This window comes from Triplophysa dalaica, chromosome 23, assembly GCF_015846415.1.
Source record: "Triplophysa dalaica isolate WHDGS20190420 chromosome 23, ASM1584641v1, whole genome shotgun sequence".
NCBI classification, from domain to species: Eukaryota; Metazoa; Chordata; class Actinopteri; order Cypriniformes; family Nemacheilidae; genus Triplophysa; species Triplophysa dalaica.
In genome coordinates this window covers 5,205,570-5,218,651 of record NC_079564.1, presented here as the reverse complement: position 1 = coordinate 5,218,651, position 13,082 = coordinate 5,205,570, and the positions used below count along the sequence as shown (strand labels likewise).

Below are 13,082 nucleotides of genomic sequence, written 5' to 3'. Positions count from 1 at the left end.
TTGCATATTACATAAGCAGACAATGGTGATCATGGTTTGTAAATGCAAGGCGAAATGGAGGTTATTGGCAAGTTTTTCTAAGAACTCTTGTGTCCTTTCTACATAAAAAAAAATGTTTATATGAGCTTACACGTTTAAAGAAGCCTGAAGATATTTTGAAGAATGTTGGTGAAGAAACTACATTGGCCCACATTGACATCCATTGTATGGAAAACATTTCTCAAAATATCTTCTTTTGTGTTACTGAAGAAAGAGTGACATACAGGTATTGAACTAGCCCTTTAAATTAGATCAAAGCTTGTAAAAACGTAAAGGATTAAAAATAAAAAGCATGTAACGTCGTGAACGTGAGCGCAATGCTCGGATTAGACTGTGATCTGAAAGCGTTACAGAGGATCATCACGTCTAAAACGATCTTCCCATCTGAGTCTTCGTCATGACAGGAGATCAGGGGTAATAGAGCTGACCTTTCAGCGCCGTGAGTCAGATGGTGTGCCGTGTCTTTAAAGAGTGTCCATGGCGACCCGTGGGATCTCCTGTCTTTCTTTGCTAATATTGTTGTCACGTTATTATTAGCCTGTCCAGACACCGTGTGTGCCTCGTCCCGTCCTCCTCGTTCACACTCTCTTCTCTAACACACTCAGCAGGCACATCTGTCCGGCCCCCAATACACTTTCCTTCACCGACACGCTCTCACACTCAGCGGGAACAGCTGTCCGTGGCACCACGCACCCAACCTCCTCCATTCTGACTGTTTCTCTCAGTCTTCCAACCCTGTGTATTCTTCGTCCACTTTGAAAACTTTCTCGATTTCTTCCCTGAGTTTTGGAGAGCAGAGAGGTGTGGTTTCAAAGTTTGCCGCAAACTGTTGGACATTCATTACGGGCCAAAGTCTTCAGGTAATCAATCTCGTGCTGTGCTGAGAAACGCTTCTTTAGATCCCAACCCAAGTTTGTCCCATCCTTCTGCCGGTGTCGATGGGAAGTAGGACGTTGAAGTTTAAAAATGACCGTGAATGGCGATGGATCACTGTGCATGCCAACACGCGTCACCGCCGACAATTACTCACTGACCTTTCGGAAAATCCTTGAATGTCTTTTTCCCCTCTTTGAGTTACAGACTTGTTGCGACTTTGCTTGGCTTGATTACTTTTTTTTGTTTGTTTAGTCCGTGTTATCACCCTGTTTAAAACGATTTCTTGTTGCGTACTCTCTATGCCGCTTGCACGCTGAAGGGCATTACGGCCCTCGCTTACCGAGGTCATTGATTTTTGCAGCTTGATTTATGGGATGGGGGATACTCCACTGGAGAGCTAGTCCCATGCCGACCGATGAAACGGCATAGCTGTTGAATCCAGAGCCAAGGTAAGCGGTATGGATAGGAAGCCATTGTGTTGTCCAAGAATAATTGAGCTTGCTGAATCAAAACCACGCAATAGAGGATTATTCCTAGTCAGGAACATGCAGATGTTTTGACATTTTCAGATGTTCTCAAAAGAACCTCCAGAAGAGATCCAATGACAACAGAGCACTTAGAGCCGACGAGTAATGGTCACAAATCGGAAGAACCTGTTGAATGTAGAAGAGATGCTTCTAAACCGCTGTGCTGCAGAGAGAGGTCGATTCCCGGATAGTTAAATAAAGGATCTGTTCTTGCGCGTTGTAGTGGCATCCCGTCACTAGCAGGTCTATACTATTGGCAAGGGTGTCGTTCGGCGGTTGTGCTGTTACCTTCAAAGTTCATTCTCAGGGACTCCGCACGCTATGGTGCATAAACATTTCCGATAGCTTGATTTTTTTTACAGCGCAGTGACCTAGAACGTCAACTTGACGAAAAAAGTGGGGTTGCGTGGCCTACAGTTTATAAAAACGATGTTTCAGTTTGGTAAAATAAGCATCAAAATGTTTAATTTGTATCTTTTCAGTTATTGTGTTTGATATCCATGTTAAATATAGGGCACACCGGGGCTAGTTGTAACATGGGGATGCGGCCGCAAGGAAAATGGCATAAAAGCTTGTTTTGTCCAGCAATGGTTCCGCTTGATTCAAGCACCCGGTTTAAAACATTCTTTATATGTTTTTGTATTAGCTGTTCATTTAAAAAATGAAAGATTGTGGCACAATGAGGCAAGTTTTAAGAGGGGACAGTTCACCCCCAAAAAAGTATTATTTTTTATTTATTTAACCTCAGGTAATTCCAAACCTGTATGAGTTTCTTTCAAAACACAAACTTTTATTTTGAAGAATGTTGGGAAGCAAACAACATTGGACTTCCATTGTACTGACTGGAAGACATTTCTGTGTTCCACAGAAGAAAGTGTCATATACAGGTCATGGACTGCATGAAGGTGAATTAAAGAACAAGAATCATATTAATTTTAATTTTACTCAAATGTTCTGTACAAATGCGAAAAACAGTGTCTCCAAAGTGCAGCTATAGTAACTGCTTTAACTTATATGTGACAGCCACTATTTTTTTATTTAAAAAGTTAAAGTGTGAATTGGTTTAAGTTGCTTTTTCTCTTTCGTGAATAGTTATTAAATCTCTTGAGTGTCTGTGGTTGTGCGTTTTGGTGTTTTAAGACAGAGCTCGAGCTCCCTCCCTCTCTCCCGTGTCCTGTGCTGCGCTCGCGCTCACACACTCACAGATCTTCTCCAGATCTTCATGACATCCACCTTTATCCGGCGATTCCCAGTTCACCGCGTCTTTTGCGCACAAAGGAAAGACTTTCAAAGCAAAGGACGGATAACCGTGAGCGTTCGAGTGCTTTTTCTCCGTCTGTCAGTGGAGTTTGTCCTTTGGCTGTCCACATGGAGATATGCTGATGGTGTTGCGCGTCTGGAGTGGTGCTGATGCTGAGGCAGGGCTGCGCGGTTAACTGCGACTTGAGTAAGCCAACATCAGCAGAAAAGAAGTTAAGAGGAGAAAAAAAAGAGAAGCGTTCGGGGCCGCGGCCAAAACTTCAATAAGAAAACCGATCGGACTTTTTTCTTTTCCGTAGGGGTCCCTCGCCAGCCTTCAAAATTTCGCCCAAAAGCAGACAGGAGGACCGGCCGGTCCTGACGCGACTCGTCGGCAGGAAGCGGCTGATCACGGCTGGGATACTCGGCGTGGTCATGGTTTTGGTCCTGGTGATACTCATCCCGGTTTTGGTGAGCTCTGCCGGGACCTCCGCCGCGCATTACGAGATGCTCGGCACCTGCAGGATGGTTTGCGATCCGTACGGTACGAAATCTCCGACCAGCACCGTATCGGCAGACACGGCTCGGGACAGCAATCTCATGCAGTCGTTACCAACTTTTATACAAGGTCCGAAAGGCGAACCGGGTCGCCCGGGGAAAGTGGGACCGAGGGGCCCACCTGGGGAACCTGGACCGCCCGGACCCCCTGGAGAGAGAGGAGACCCGGGACGACCTGGATTACCGGGGCAACCGGGACCGAACGTGGCTACCGGTGCCATCAGCGCGGCAACCTACAGCACCGTACCCAAAATTGCCTTTTACGCAGGGCTGAAAAAGCAACACGAGGGCTACGAGCTGCTGAAGTTTGACGATGTGGTCACAAACCTTGGGAATCATTACGACCATACCACGGGGAAATTCACCTGCTCCATTCCGGGAATATATTTCTTTACTTACCATGTGCTCATGCGAGGAGGAGACGGAACCAGCATGTGGGCTGACCTGTGTAAGAACAACCAGGTGAGCACATGCACAAACGCTTTATCAAGCACATACGAAATATATATTTAGTTTATTACGCAACATCCGAGGTAACTGTAGTTTAACAAATTTTGAACCGTATCGTTCTTTCTTTCTGGAAACATTTTTAAAAGTCTCCAATAATGCCTTATTCAGAGAATATTTTAACATACTATGCATTTTGGATAGTTTAACACACATGCGTCTTGTTAAAGAAGATTTGCATGTGTCTGCTCAGATTATGTGGTGTTTGACCTATAGCTACAAATTTAAAGATGATTATTGATCGTTTATTGATACATTATTTGTTTTAGAAATATCAACCTTACTGATATTTATGTGGTTTAAATAATAATAATAATTATATAAAATTATAATTAATAATTGTATTCCAGTACTAGTTGTCAAACGTCTAATTAATATAACCATGTTTTGATTTAAGAAATGCATTTTAATTCAGTACAGTCTATTTTACTATTTTTCCTGCTGTTTAAATAACAAAATCCCGGGGACTAAAAACATTTGTTTTCTACTGAAATGAACTATATCTCAAAGGGGTATCAAATTTGAGCTAATGCAGGGGTTTAAATAAATCCCTCACTAACCAATTTTTCCAAGTTGAAAATGAATGGCTTAAATATATTTACACCTAAATACAAACTCTAAAATAACGATAATAAATGCAACAGCTAGCAGTTCCACTTTCATGTTTCCAGTAACACCAAACACACATATTATGAACACTACATATTCAGAAGCCACTTATAGGATTTTCTGCACACACTCCAGAAATCAATGTTGTATATGCCTGAGCTAATTTACAGTTTGCGTTGATGCTTACATTTTAGTTCCTCATGAGACCAAATACGTTTTTTTGCAAACTTTACTATCTGACATACGGTATATGCCCTGGTTGTAAACCCTGGTGTAGCTTAAAGTGAAAGTTCAGTGCTTTTCTAAAATAACAAAGATTTAGGGTTGTGGCATTAACATATGATATCATGATGATAGTGTGCATATAACCAAATATAATTTCTTCATCATTAATGATCTTAAACCTTTTCTGTTTTTTTAGCAGAATATCAGGTCAAAGCATGTTCTATACATCTATATGCAAACCTTTTGACTAAAATTCTCCTTTCCACCCGCAGGTCCGTGCCAGCGCAATTGCACAGGACGCAGATCAGAACTACGACTATGCCAGCAACAGTGCCGTTCTTCATCTGGAACCCGGCGATGAGATCTACATCAAACTAGACGGAGGCAAAGCCCACGGGGGGAACAACAACAAGTACAGCACCTTCTCTGGCTTTATCATTTATGCCGATTAGGACGCACGCACTGGCTTTTCCTTCTCGAGATGGTCTCTATTCCCACTTCGCTTTTTCCTTTTGCACCATTTTCTTTTGGCCCCGGCACGAGCAGCCCGACCTGCTGAAACACTCACATCATTGTCGTGTAGATGTGGGTGTGGAAGCAGAACTTGTTGCCCGATGATCCAGAGATCAAGATCGAACCAAAAAAACGGTCAAGCACTGGAAAGATTTAAACCTGAAAATATATCAAGAATCTACAAAGAAGCATCTAAAGGAGTTACTGGAGTGTCCGTCGTTCTGTGTCTGTCAAAGAAGCCTGTGAGATATTTTATATGTAACCTGACATAATCAGATATATGTGCAATGAAGTAAACTACGATACGCGTAATTCAGATACCGTCACCGTTTGTCATTACCAGACCATCTCAGAATTAGCCAACAATAGCTGTCAGATCTTCAAAGAGTTTCATGATGCTTAAATATCTTCATTTGCATATCAGCCCACCATCAGTCAGAAAATGTAACCAAAATGATCCTCTTGTGTTCCATGATATATATATATAGATCTGCAAAATGTCTGCAGACACTTGTCCCTGACTATTGTGAGCGAAGGAACTATTTGTGAATTAGGAACGTAAAACAAAACAATATACCTCGGTACCAATTGCTTGCGGTGAAATATTCCCGAATTGTCAATGCTTTCTGCGTTTCACTGTAGTCTACAGTATTACTGTGTCAAAAACATGCAGTTCTGTTTTTGTGTAACGTTAGTCGACATCTTTGAATTGCACACGGACGGTGTAGACCGAAGAGGAATATGTTTCGTGTGATATTTAGAGCACTATGCAGAGTATGGGTGTTAATATGTAAACATGTATATCTATATTCAGAGATTTCCAGAATGTGACTATTGCATCTTATTTTCTGTGTAAATATGGTAATGGGTAGTTTAACTTTTTTCGTTTTTAAAGTGAAACTGTTGGGAGAGCATGAGGTGATCGCGATGTAGCGACGTGTCACTCTCCAGGATGGGGTGTGGAGGAATGTGTGTGATGAATTCATGTTTGAGGATTATTTTTCCTGTGTTGCTGCTGTAATTCTCATTCACATCTCCAATTCTTCAAACACGTTTTCCATTAAATGGAAATTTGATCGGATATGTGCATTCTTCTTGTTTGTTCAGATAAACCCAGCAAATATATCAATGGGTTCAGTTATATGAAAATGAATAGGGTTTAAATATCAGTTTAATCTGACTTTTGAGAGTTTTGATGTATAAATCGTAACGCTTGACTTAGAAGTCAATCTGAAATGGCAATCGCAACCCATTTTACAACCATGTGATGTATTTCAGAGGGAAAAAAATACTTAGTGGGAAAATGATGGAGGGCAGGAAATTATTTTATGCATCTTGAAATTTGATTGGATGGCGAGGTGGTTCCATATACCAGAGCCAGATCTTAATGAGAGTTGTATTGTGGGTAATTATTGTCGGCACCTTCTATTAAGGAGGTTTTGGACCAAGACGTGATGGCGAAATATCAGCTTTGGCTTTTGGTTAACATTAGCCAATAGCCCAACCTGCCCTAGAGGACATCATCAGAAAAGGAAGGCAGAGAGGCAGAGCCAGTAATAAAAGATTAATTGTGAAAAAAGACCAAAAACTAAATAAAGTGGATCATTTTTGAATTCTTATTGACTTAAATGCTAAAAATTTTATCAATCATAAATTCAAATCAAAGCATTTCAGTTGTCAGTTGTCATTTCAGTTGATCATGTCTGAATTAGCAAGATGCTAAGAATCAGAATAAAAACATCGGATTAGAACTTGCTTTTAAAAGTATGACATTGTTTTCCCTCTAAACAGCGGAGTTGACTCGAAAGACTTGAAAGGTTGTTGGGCTTTAAATGATCATTTCTCACTTTCAGATTAAAATTCAGTCAGGGTGGACGGTGAAGGTCACATGAAGAACTTAACACCCCAGATGGAGGTCTGGCCTCTACACCTGTGAATGAACGCAAATGAATCACTCCAGATGAATTCAGTCCTTTAATAACGTCAACCAGATGCTGATATCTCGGAAGAGAACATAAGTTGATAAAAAGCACACTCATATGGATTACATTTCATTTCGTAGGAGAGCTCTGTGTGACCGAGCTAATTCTGAACGGTCCGGTTGCTTTAATAGAATTTGATGTATATTTGCAATCTGTCAGAAAAGATGCATGGGTCATATTTCAACCTACAATAATATAATTTATGTACATTTATAAAAAAATGATCAGATTGGGGGTACTTGACAAATATACTGTACCTTCCTGAGGTGTGACAAAAATTTGAAAAAAAACTAAGAATGAAAATAAATCTCTCCTTTTATTTTATAAAATAATTGATATAAAATGATATATTATTACCAGTTTGTTCTCTTTTTTTTTGACGGATCCGGCAGGTTGTCAACACAACCTGTCTACCAGTTGAGCTACAGTACAGAAACACATAACTACATATATATAAAAAGATTAAAATTGATTGCACAAATAAATGCAAATTGATAAAAATTACATTTTCGTAACTGTATTAGTACAAAAATAAAAATAAAATATTTTCAAAGGGTGATATGTGACCCAGACATGAGAAATTTACCCCAGATAGCAGGTACATTTTTTTAGATGTCTGCTAAAGATCTGGAAAACATCTGCTGTGTAAAAACAACTGAGAACTGTCTTAGAATGTATGTTAAACTGTAAGAAGTCATACATATCTTACAGACATCTTCTTAATGTCTAAGAGATGTAAGTGTGCTATGAGGGACTTCTTTGGTACATTAACCGATTTCCATCTTTAATCTTTCCTGTGTTTTTTTTGTGTGTATAAAGAGGGATTTCATACAAGGCATGCCATTTATTTATCTGACCTTATTACACTAAACACCCATAAATATTTATATTCAGATCTAAAGAATAAGAATTTGAGGGAAATATGCGCTGGAGCTGATTTTTTTTACAATTATCAGCATTCATTTCCTCTATTTTAAAGGTCAAAGGGTCACTTGTTCCAAATAACATTCCAGAACTCCACGGATTTACAGGGTCGGTGACTCATCCAACCGAGACCTGACTTCTGGAGGCCAAGGCCAGCATTGACGGGCAATTTTTCCTCTTTTTGTGACTAAACAAAATCTCTTTCTTCCCCCTTAACGGATGTCATTCATCACAGAGGACCCTGCCCAAGAAGCCACCTGCTCAAGCAACACTCGCCGTCCTTCCTCTTGGGTGACCACGACTGCCACATCACTCAACATCAGTCACCTTTCACCCGTGATATCATCATCAGGACCAGAAAATGAGAAAAGATTTCAAAACATGATTTGGTTTTCTAATCAAACATGCATTTCGGGTAGGACGTTTTGCGTTATAAACTATTTTTTGTCTGTCGATAAATGAGGCTTGTTTATACAACCGCTTATTTAATCATTCAAAACTGCTTTTTATTTTTTGTATCGGAAGAACATTGATTGGCACTCAGACAGTGTGGCAGTGGCCATTGTTTCGAATGACTAACCAATAGGTGTCTTATTTTAGAAGTATAAAAAAATGACCATCTATTTTGGGATGTTGAAATAGTGATCAAGAGTTTTCCCAATTTCCAGAATTCTCAGTTCCTAAAATGAACAACTGTTCGACCATCAAACAGGAACCGTGTATATTAGTTGTCAGTTACATAAACAGAATTAAAGGTTAAAAGATGTAAACTTCATAAAAAAGTTACCAGGGTAAAGTTATTTTACCACATAAATTCCCAACAGGTGGACTGGTGTAACTCTGAGCTCTTGATATGAATTTATGACCCACATCTTTACAAAATCACCAGGCACACTTTATGATCTAATTATGCAAACAGAAAATAAAATTGCCACGCTTTGAAAGGTCACCATCACACCGAGAGAGACTTATGACTCGACTCCACCATCAGATTTTCAGCCGCACTGACAAAAGCCAAGCAATTCTGAATGTTCAACAAAAAGACCAGCAAACCACATGTTAGACCGGAGGTTTGTTGTTCAGACTCGTTGGGTGAAAACTTAAATTGTTTAACTGGATCTTAAAGAATCTTTAATGCCGTGTGTCTTCAGGATTCCTGAAATGCCTCTGTGAGTTTTAAATTCATTCTTGTTCTCTGTGGTGTGTTGGCCCAGAAAAGCCTCAACCTAGTTCTCATGATTTGTTTTCTCTTTTTCAAGTATCTATATGTGAACATATGTGTATAAAGGCTGGTACACGTTGCCCCAACAAACACAATCTCACGGCATTATTTTACAAGATGCTTAATTCATTTCAAGTCTAATTTTTAAGTTTTAGTACAACCTGCTTTCGTAGAGCGCTATTGTTGCTTTTTTCCTGATAGTCAATTGTTTTTTTACAATTCATATTAGACGGATTCATGCAAAGTAAAGCGATAGTTCAGCCAAAAATGAGAATCCTGTCATCCTTTACTCGCCCTCTGTCATTTTCAACCTGTTTGACTTTCTTGTTTCCATAGAACACAAAAGAAGATATTTTGAAGAAAGTCGATCACCAAACAACGGTGGTACCCCTTCACTATTGTATGGACTATTGTTGTTACTGACATTCTTCAAAATATCTTAGAAATAAAGCTATGCAGGTTTGAGTAAATGTTATTTTTGGGTGAACTATTTCTTTAACCCCTCGTACAGAAGTTATTTATTCTTTTGAGATCAGTCTGACTTTTCATTCTAAACATTTGAAATTGTTAAAGCTTAAGTTACTAAAAGTATAGCACTGACAAGTATAAGATCATACATTCAATTCCTTGGGCACGAATTTATTAATAAAAAGTATACATTAAATGCATTTCATGCATTCATTTTATGTTCACGCTGCTCCAATAAACACCAACAGATTCAGCACACCCATCCACAAAGAAAGAACCGTGTGAACAAAACTTGAGTTATATTTGGCATTGAGATAAAAATAGTCTCGTCTTGAGTGTAAAAGGTGATCAAAGAGATCTGTCTCTTAATTATTGTCAGGAGTGGAAAGCTAGAGACGGTCATACAGTTTAAAAAAAAAAATCCCTCGATCTGCAATGAATAAGAAGCGTCAATTGAAATACTTTATGACTTACTACGTGCACACCGTGTTCTAGGCGAGAACGAAAAGAGAAAGAGGACAAAATTCAATACAAATTGATAAAAATGCTGAGGGAACACACTGTGTATCATTTATCTAGCAGCGCTAGTGAGAGAATGGGACGATCGTAGGACTGCAGACCAGACGAGGAGCTGTAAAATCAATCTGTATTGTTCATTTCTGAGAACCGTTAGAGCTACGGGACATTCATAATTCTGGCATGTTGTCCTACTTATTGGGGATCACGAACAAGATGCAACCCTGTATACCAGCTCACTGAGCTTTAAATTTATCTTGCGATGATTATTTATCGGTGTGATTCCTCTCAAATAAAAGACAATGTGACAGGGATAATCATAAGAGCTTTTAATGAAAGGATAATCCTCAAGAGATGCCTCGTTTATAATCAGGTCTATGCGCATTCTAATAAGATAAACGCTTTTTTTGTGGGCTAGTTAGTGAGAGGGTGGTTCTGGAGGTGGGGAGGAAAAAATGGGGGAGATGAATTGTTCTCGTTCGATCAATTGATGTGTGTCACATCTGTGAGTGGGGAACATCTTTAAGTGTCTCTTCCACATCACACACGCATGCGTTTGAGAATATTTATACACGTTCAAGGTCAGAAGAGAAAAAAGCTTTTGTGTGAGGATGGAACGTGTAGCTCAAGTATTTCTAATGAAATAGAAGCAGAAGTCTCCTTCAGTTTCAGAAGAGATCTCAAAAATGTCACAACTTGAGCTCAGAACTGTCAAAAGTCAATATGTTTCGATATGAACTCAAACATTTCTCATCAAATTAACCCAAATCCAGATTCTTAACAATCTACCGATTATTTTACACCTCAATACTCTTCGTTACAATGTCGTTTCTTTTGACAAATCAAACTATTTTACGAGGTGGCTAATTTATATGAATTCATGTGATGTGAATCCAACAAAAATACACAATTAGTGCAAACATGCTAAACGGAAGCCCCACCTCTACACTTATTGTCACTGGCACGAAAGCAAATCTTACCAAAACCTACATATAAGATAGTAAAAATGTATGCAAATTAGCCACCTCATAATAAAGGATTTATGTGAGTTGTGTTAATATAGTAGATCAGTGGTTTGCAAACTTTTTATTGTAGGGCCCCCTTTGCGCAGAGTGCTTTATGGTACTCCAAATAAAGACTTGTAATTAAACCAAAAGCATATTCAGTTATAATACACTGCTGGAATAACAATTAGTTTGGTTGGTGGTCTTATTTTTCTGATGTTTGATAGCTTTAAATCTATGAAATTTTTCTATATTTCATAAAATGCCACAAAATCTTTGCCTCCCCTGGATTCATCTTGGGGCCCCCATTTTTAGAACCACTGCAGTATAAAACCTCAAGGCAAAGAGACATTGACCAAAACTCACAAAGCATCATATCATAAGGTGTTTAAACATCAAAGAGAGGAGTGAGGAAAATTCCCTTCAGCCTTTGATTTCCAGACTGAAGTGTGTTTCTGCTGGTGTGTATGAATACAAAACAAGTGGGTGGTTGTGATGGCAGATGACCCTGTCTGGGCTCGATGGACTCTGAGATCTTAAAGCTCTGTTTGGAAAACACTTTGGGCCGCTGACACTGTTGTCCCTGACAAAGCTCCAAGGAGGATAATTAAAACCCAACACGAAACCATCTCTGACAGCCTAAAATCCTTCCGGACTTTGACGGATCCACAGTGAAAAAACCAATACGTCCAATTACCTTTACTTGCCCCATCCCCTCCACCACTGCTCAAAACAAGGAGAGAGAATCTATGTCCTTAATACAACCAATAAAATTGTGGTGTTTGGAAAATGATTTTGGGAAAATATACAGTTGGATCCAAGAGAGGTTTTGTTTTTAAAAAGTCCAGTGTGTAATTTGTTGGAGGATATATTGACAGAAATTAAACATAATATACATAATTATGTCTTCAGATGTGTCTAAAGGGCTTAAATAATGAAGCGAAATGTTTTTATTACCTTTCAATGAGCTATTTCCATCTACATACACCCTGGGTTCCCACACATGGAATTCTGCATGTTGTTTCTACAGTAGCCCTAAACGGACAAACTACTACGGAGCACGTTTCGTCAATACGTTATCTCCTCCAGCAAAGCAGAGAAAATCTGACAACATATACTGCGTCCGAAATCGCCTACTTCCATACTCTATAGTAGACAAATAGTCCCTGCGTTCCAACTGGGAAATATCGCAGTGACAACAACCATGGGCACCATACTGAAGGGTCGTTCCAAACCGAAGTGCTCATAACTGGCCACTTCAAAGACTCCAATGATTCTTTGCACAGATTATTTGCGTGGTGACGCATCACGCAGAAGGGCATTTCAAGAAACAGTTGTTTGGTCCCCTTTAACCCTTCAGAGCTCTCACTTCGGAGGGTAAAACATTCCAATGCCTTAGGGCATAGGGATGAGTGCTTTGAAATAGAACGCAGGTAATAAACCTCAGTATGCAAAAAACAGTAGGCAAGAAATACCCGGATGGTCTACTACTTTCACCGAGATTCGTGAGTGTGGATTGGATGGACACTTTTCTATCCCATGAAGTCACGGGAGCTGAGCAACGGTCAAATTTCAAAAGCAAATCAAATAAATATAGCAGAAAAATTTAAGGCAAACCTTTTACTATAAGTACAAATAAATGTATTTCTCGTGACGTAAATTATGTAGTATAAACACTCGCATATAGGTTGTTGTTAAAACGTCATAGGTCAAAGAGCATACGGGTCACATGACCATAAATCATGGCGGATGCAGTTTTTCTAAATGCATAAATAGTACACCCACTCATATTATATAGAACGTACAGTTTTAACAGGCGATAGGTGGGTACTTAATTTAATTCAGTTCGTACCGTCACTGTATGCGATTTCGG

General features: G+C 39.3%; 1 protein-coding gene across 1 annotated transcript; it reads left to right on the top strand.

Annotated features, from left to right (window-relative positions):
- Positions 1-2,505: 2,505 nt before the first annotated feature.
- On the top strand, positions 2,506-6,149 carry c1ql3a (complement component 1, q subcomponent-like 3a). The gene is made up of 3 exons (XM_056738394.1): positions 2,506-2,889; positions 3,002-3,701; positions 4,853-6,149. Exons 2-3 carry the CDS (start codon positions 3,117-3,119, stop codon positions 5,030-5,032), a joined length of 765 nt encoding a protein of 254 aa, XP_056594372.1. The 5' UTR covers positions 2,506-2,889; positions 3,002-3,116; the 3' UTR covers positions 5,033-6,149.
- Positions 6,150-13,082: the final 6,933 nt, after the last annotated feature.

Coding starts and splice junctions, on each gene's coding strand:
- c1ql3a (XM_056738394.1), top strand. CDS start 3,117: ATGGTTTTGGTCCTGGTGATACTCATCCCGGTTTTGGTGAGCTCTGCC. Junction 3,702..4,852: donor ACCTGTGTAAGAACAACCAG/GTGAGCACATGC, acceptor TTCCACCCGCAG/GTCCGTGCCAGCGCAATTGC.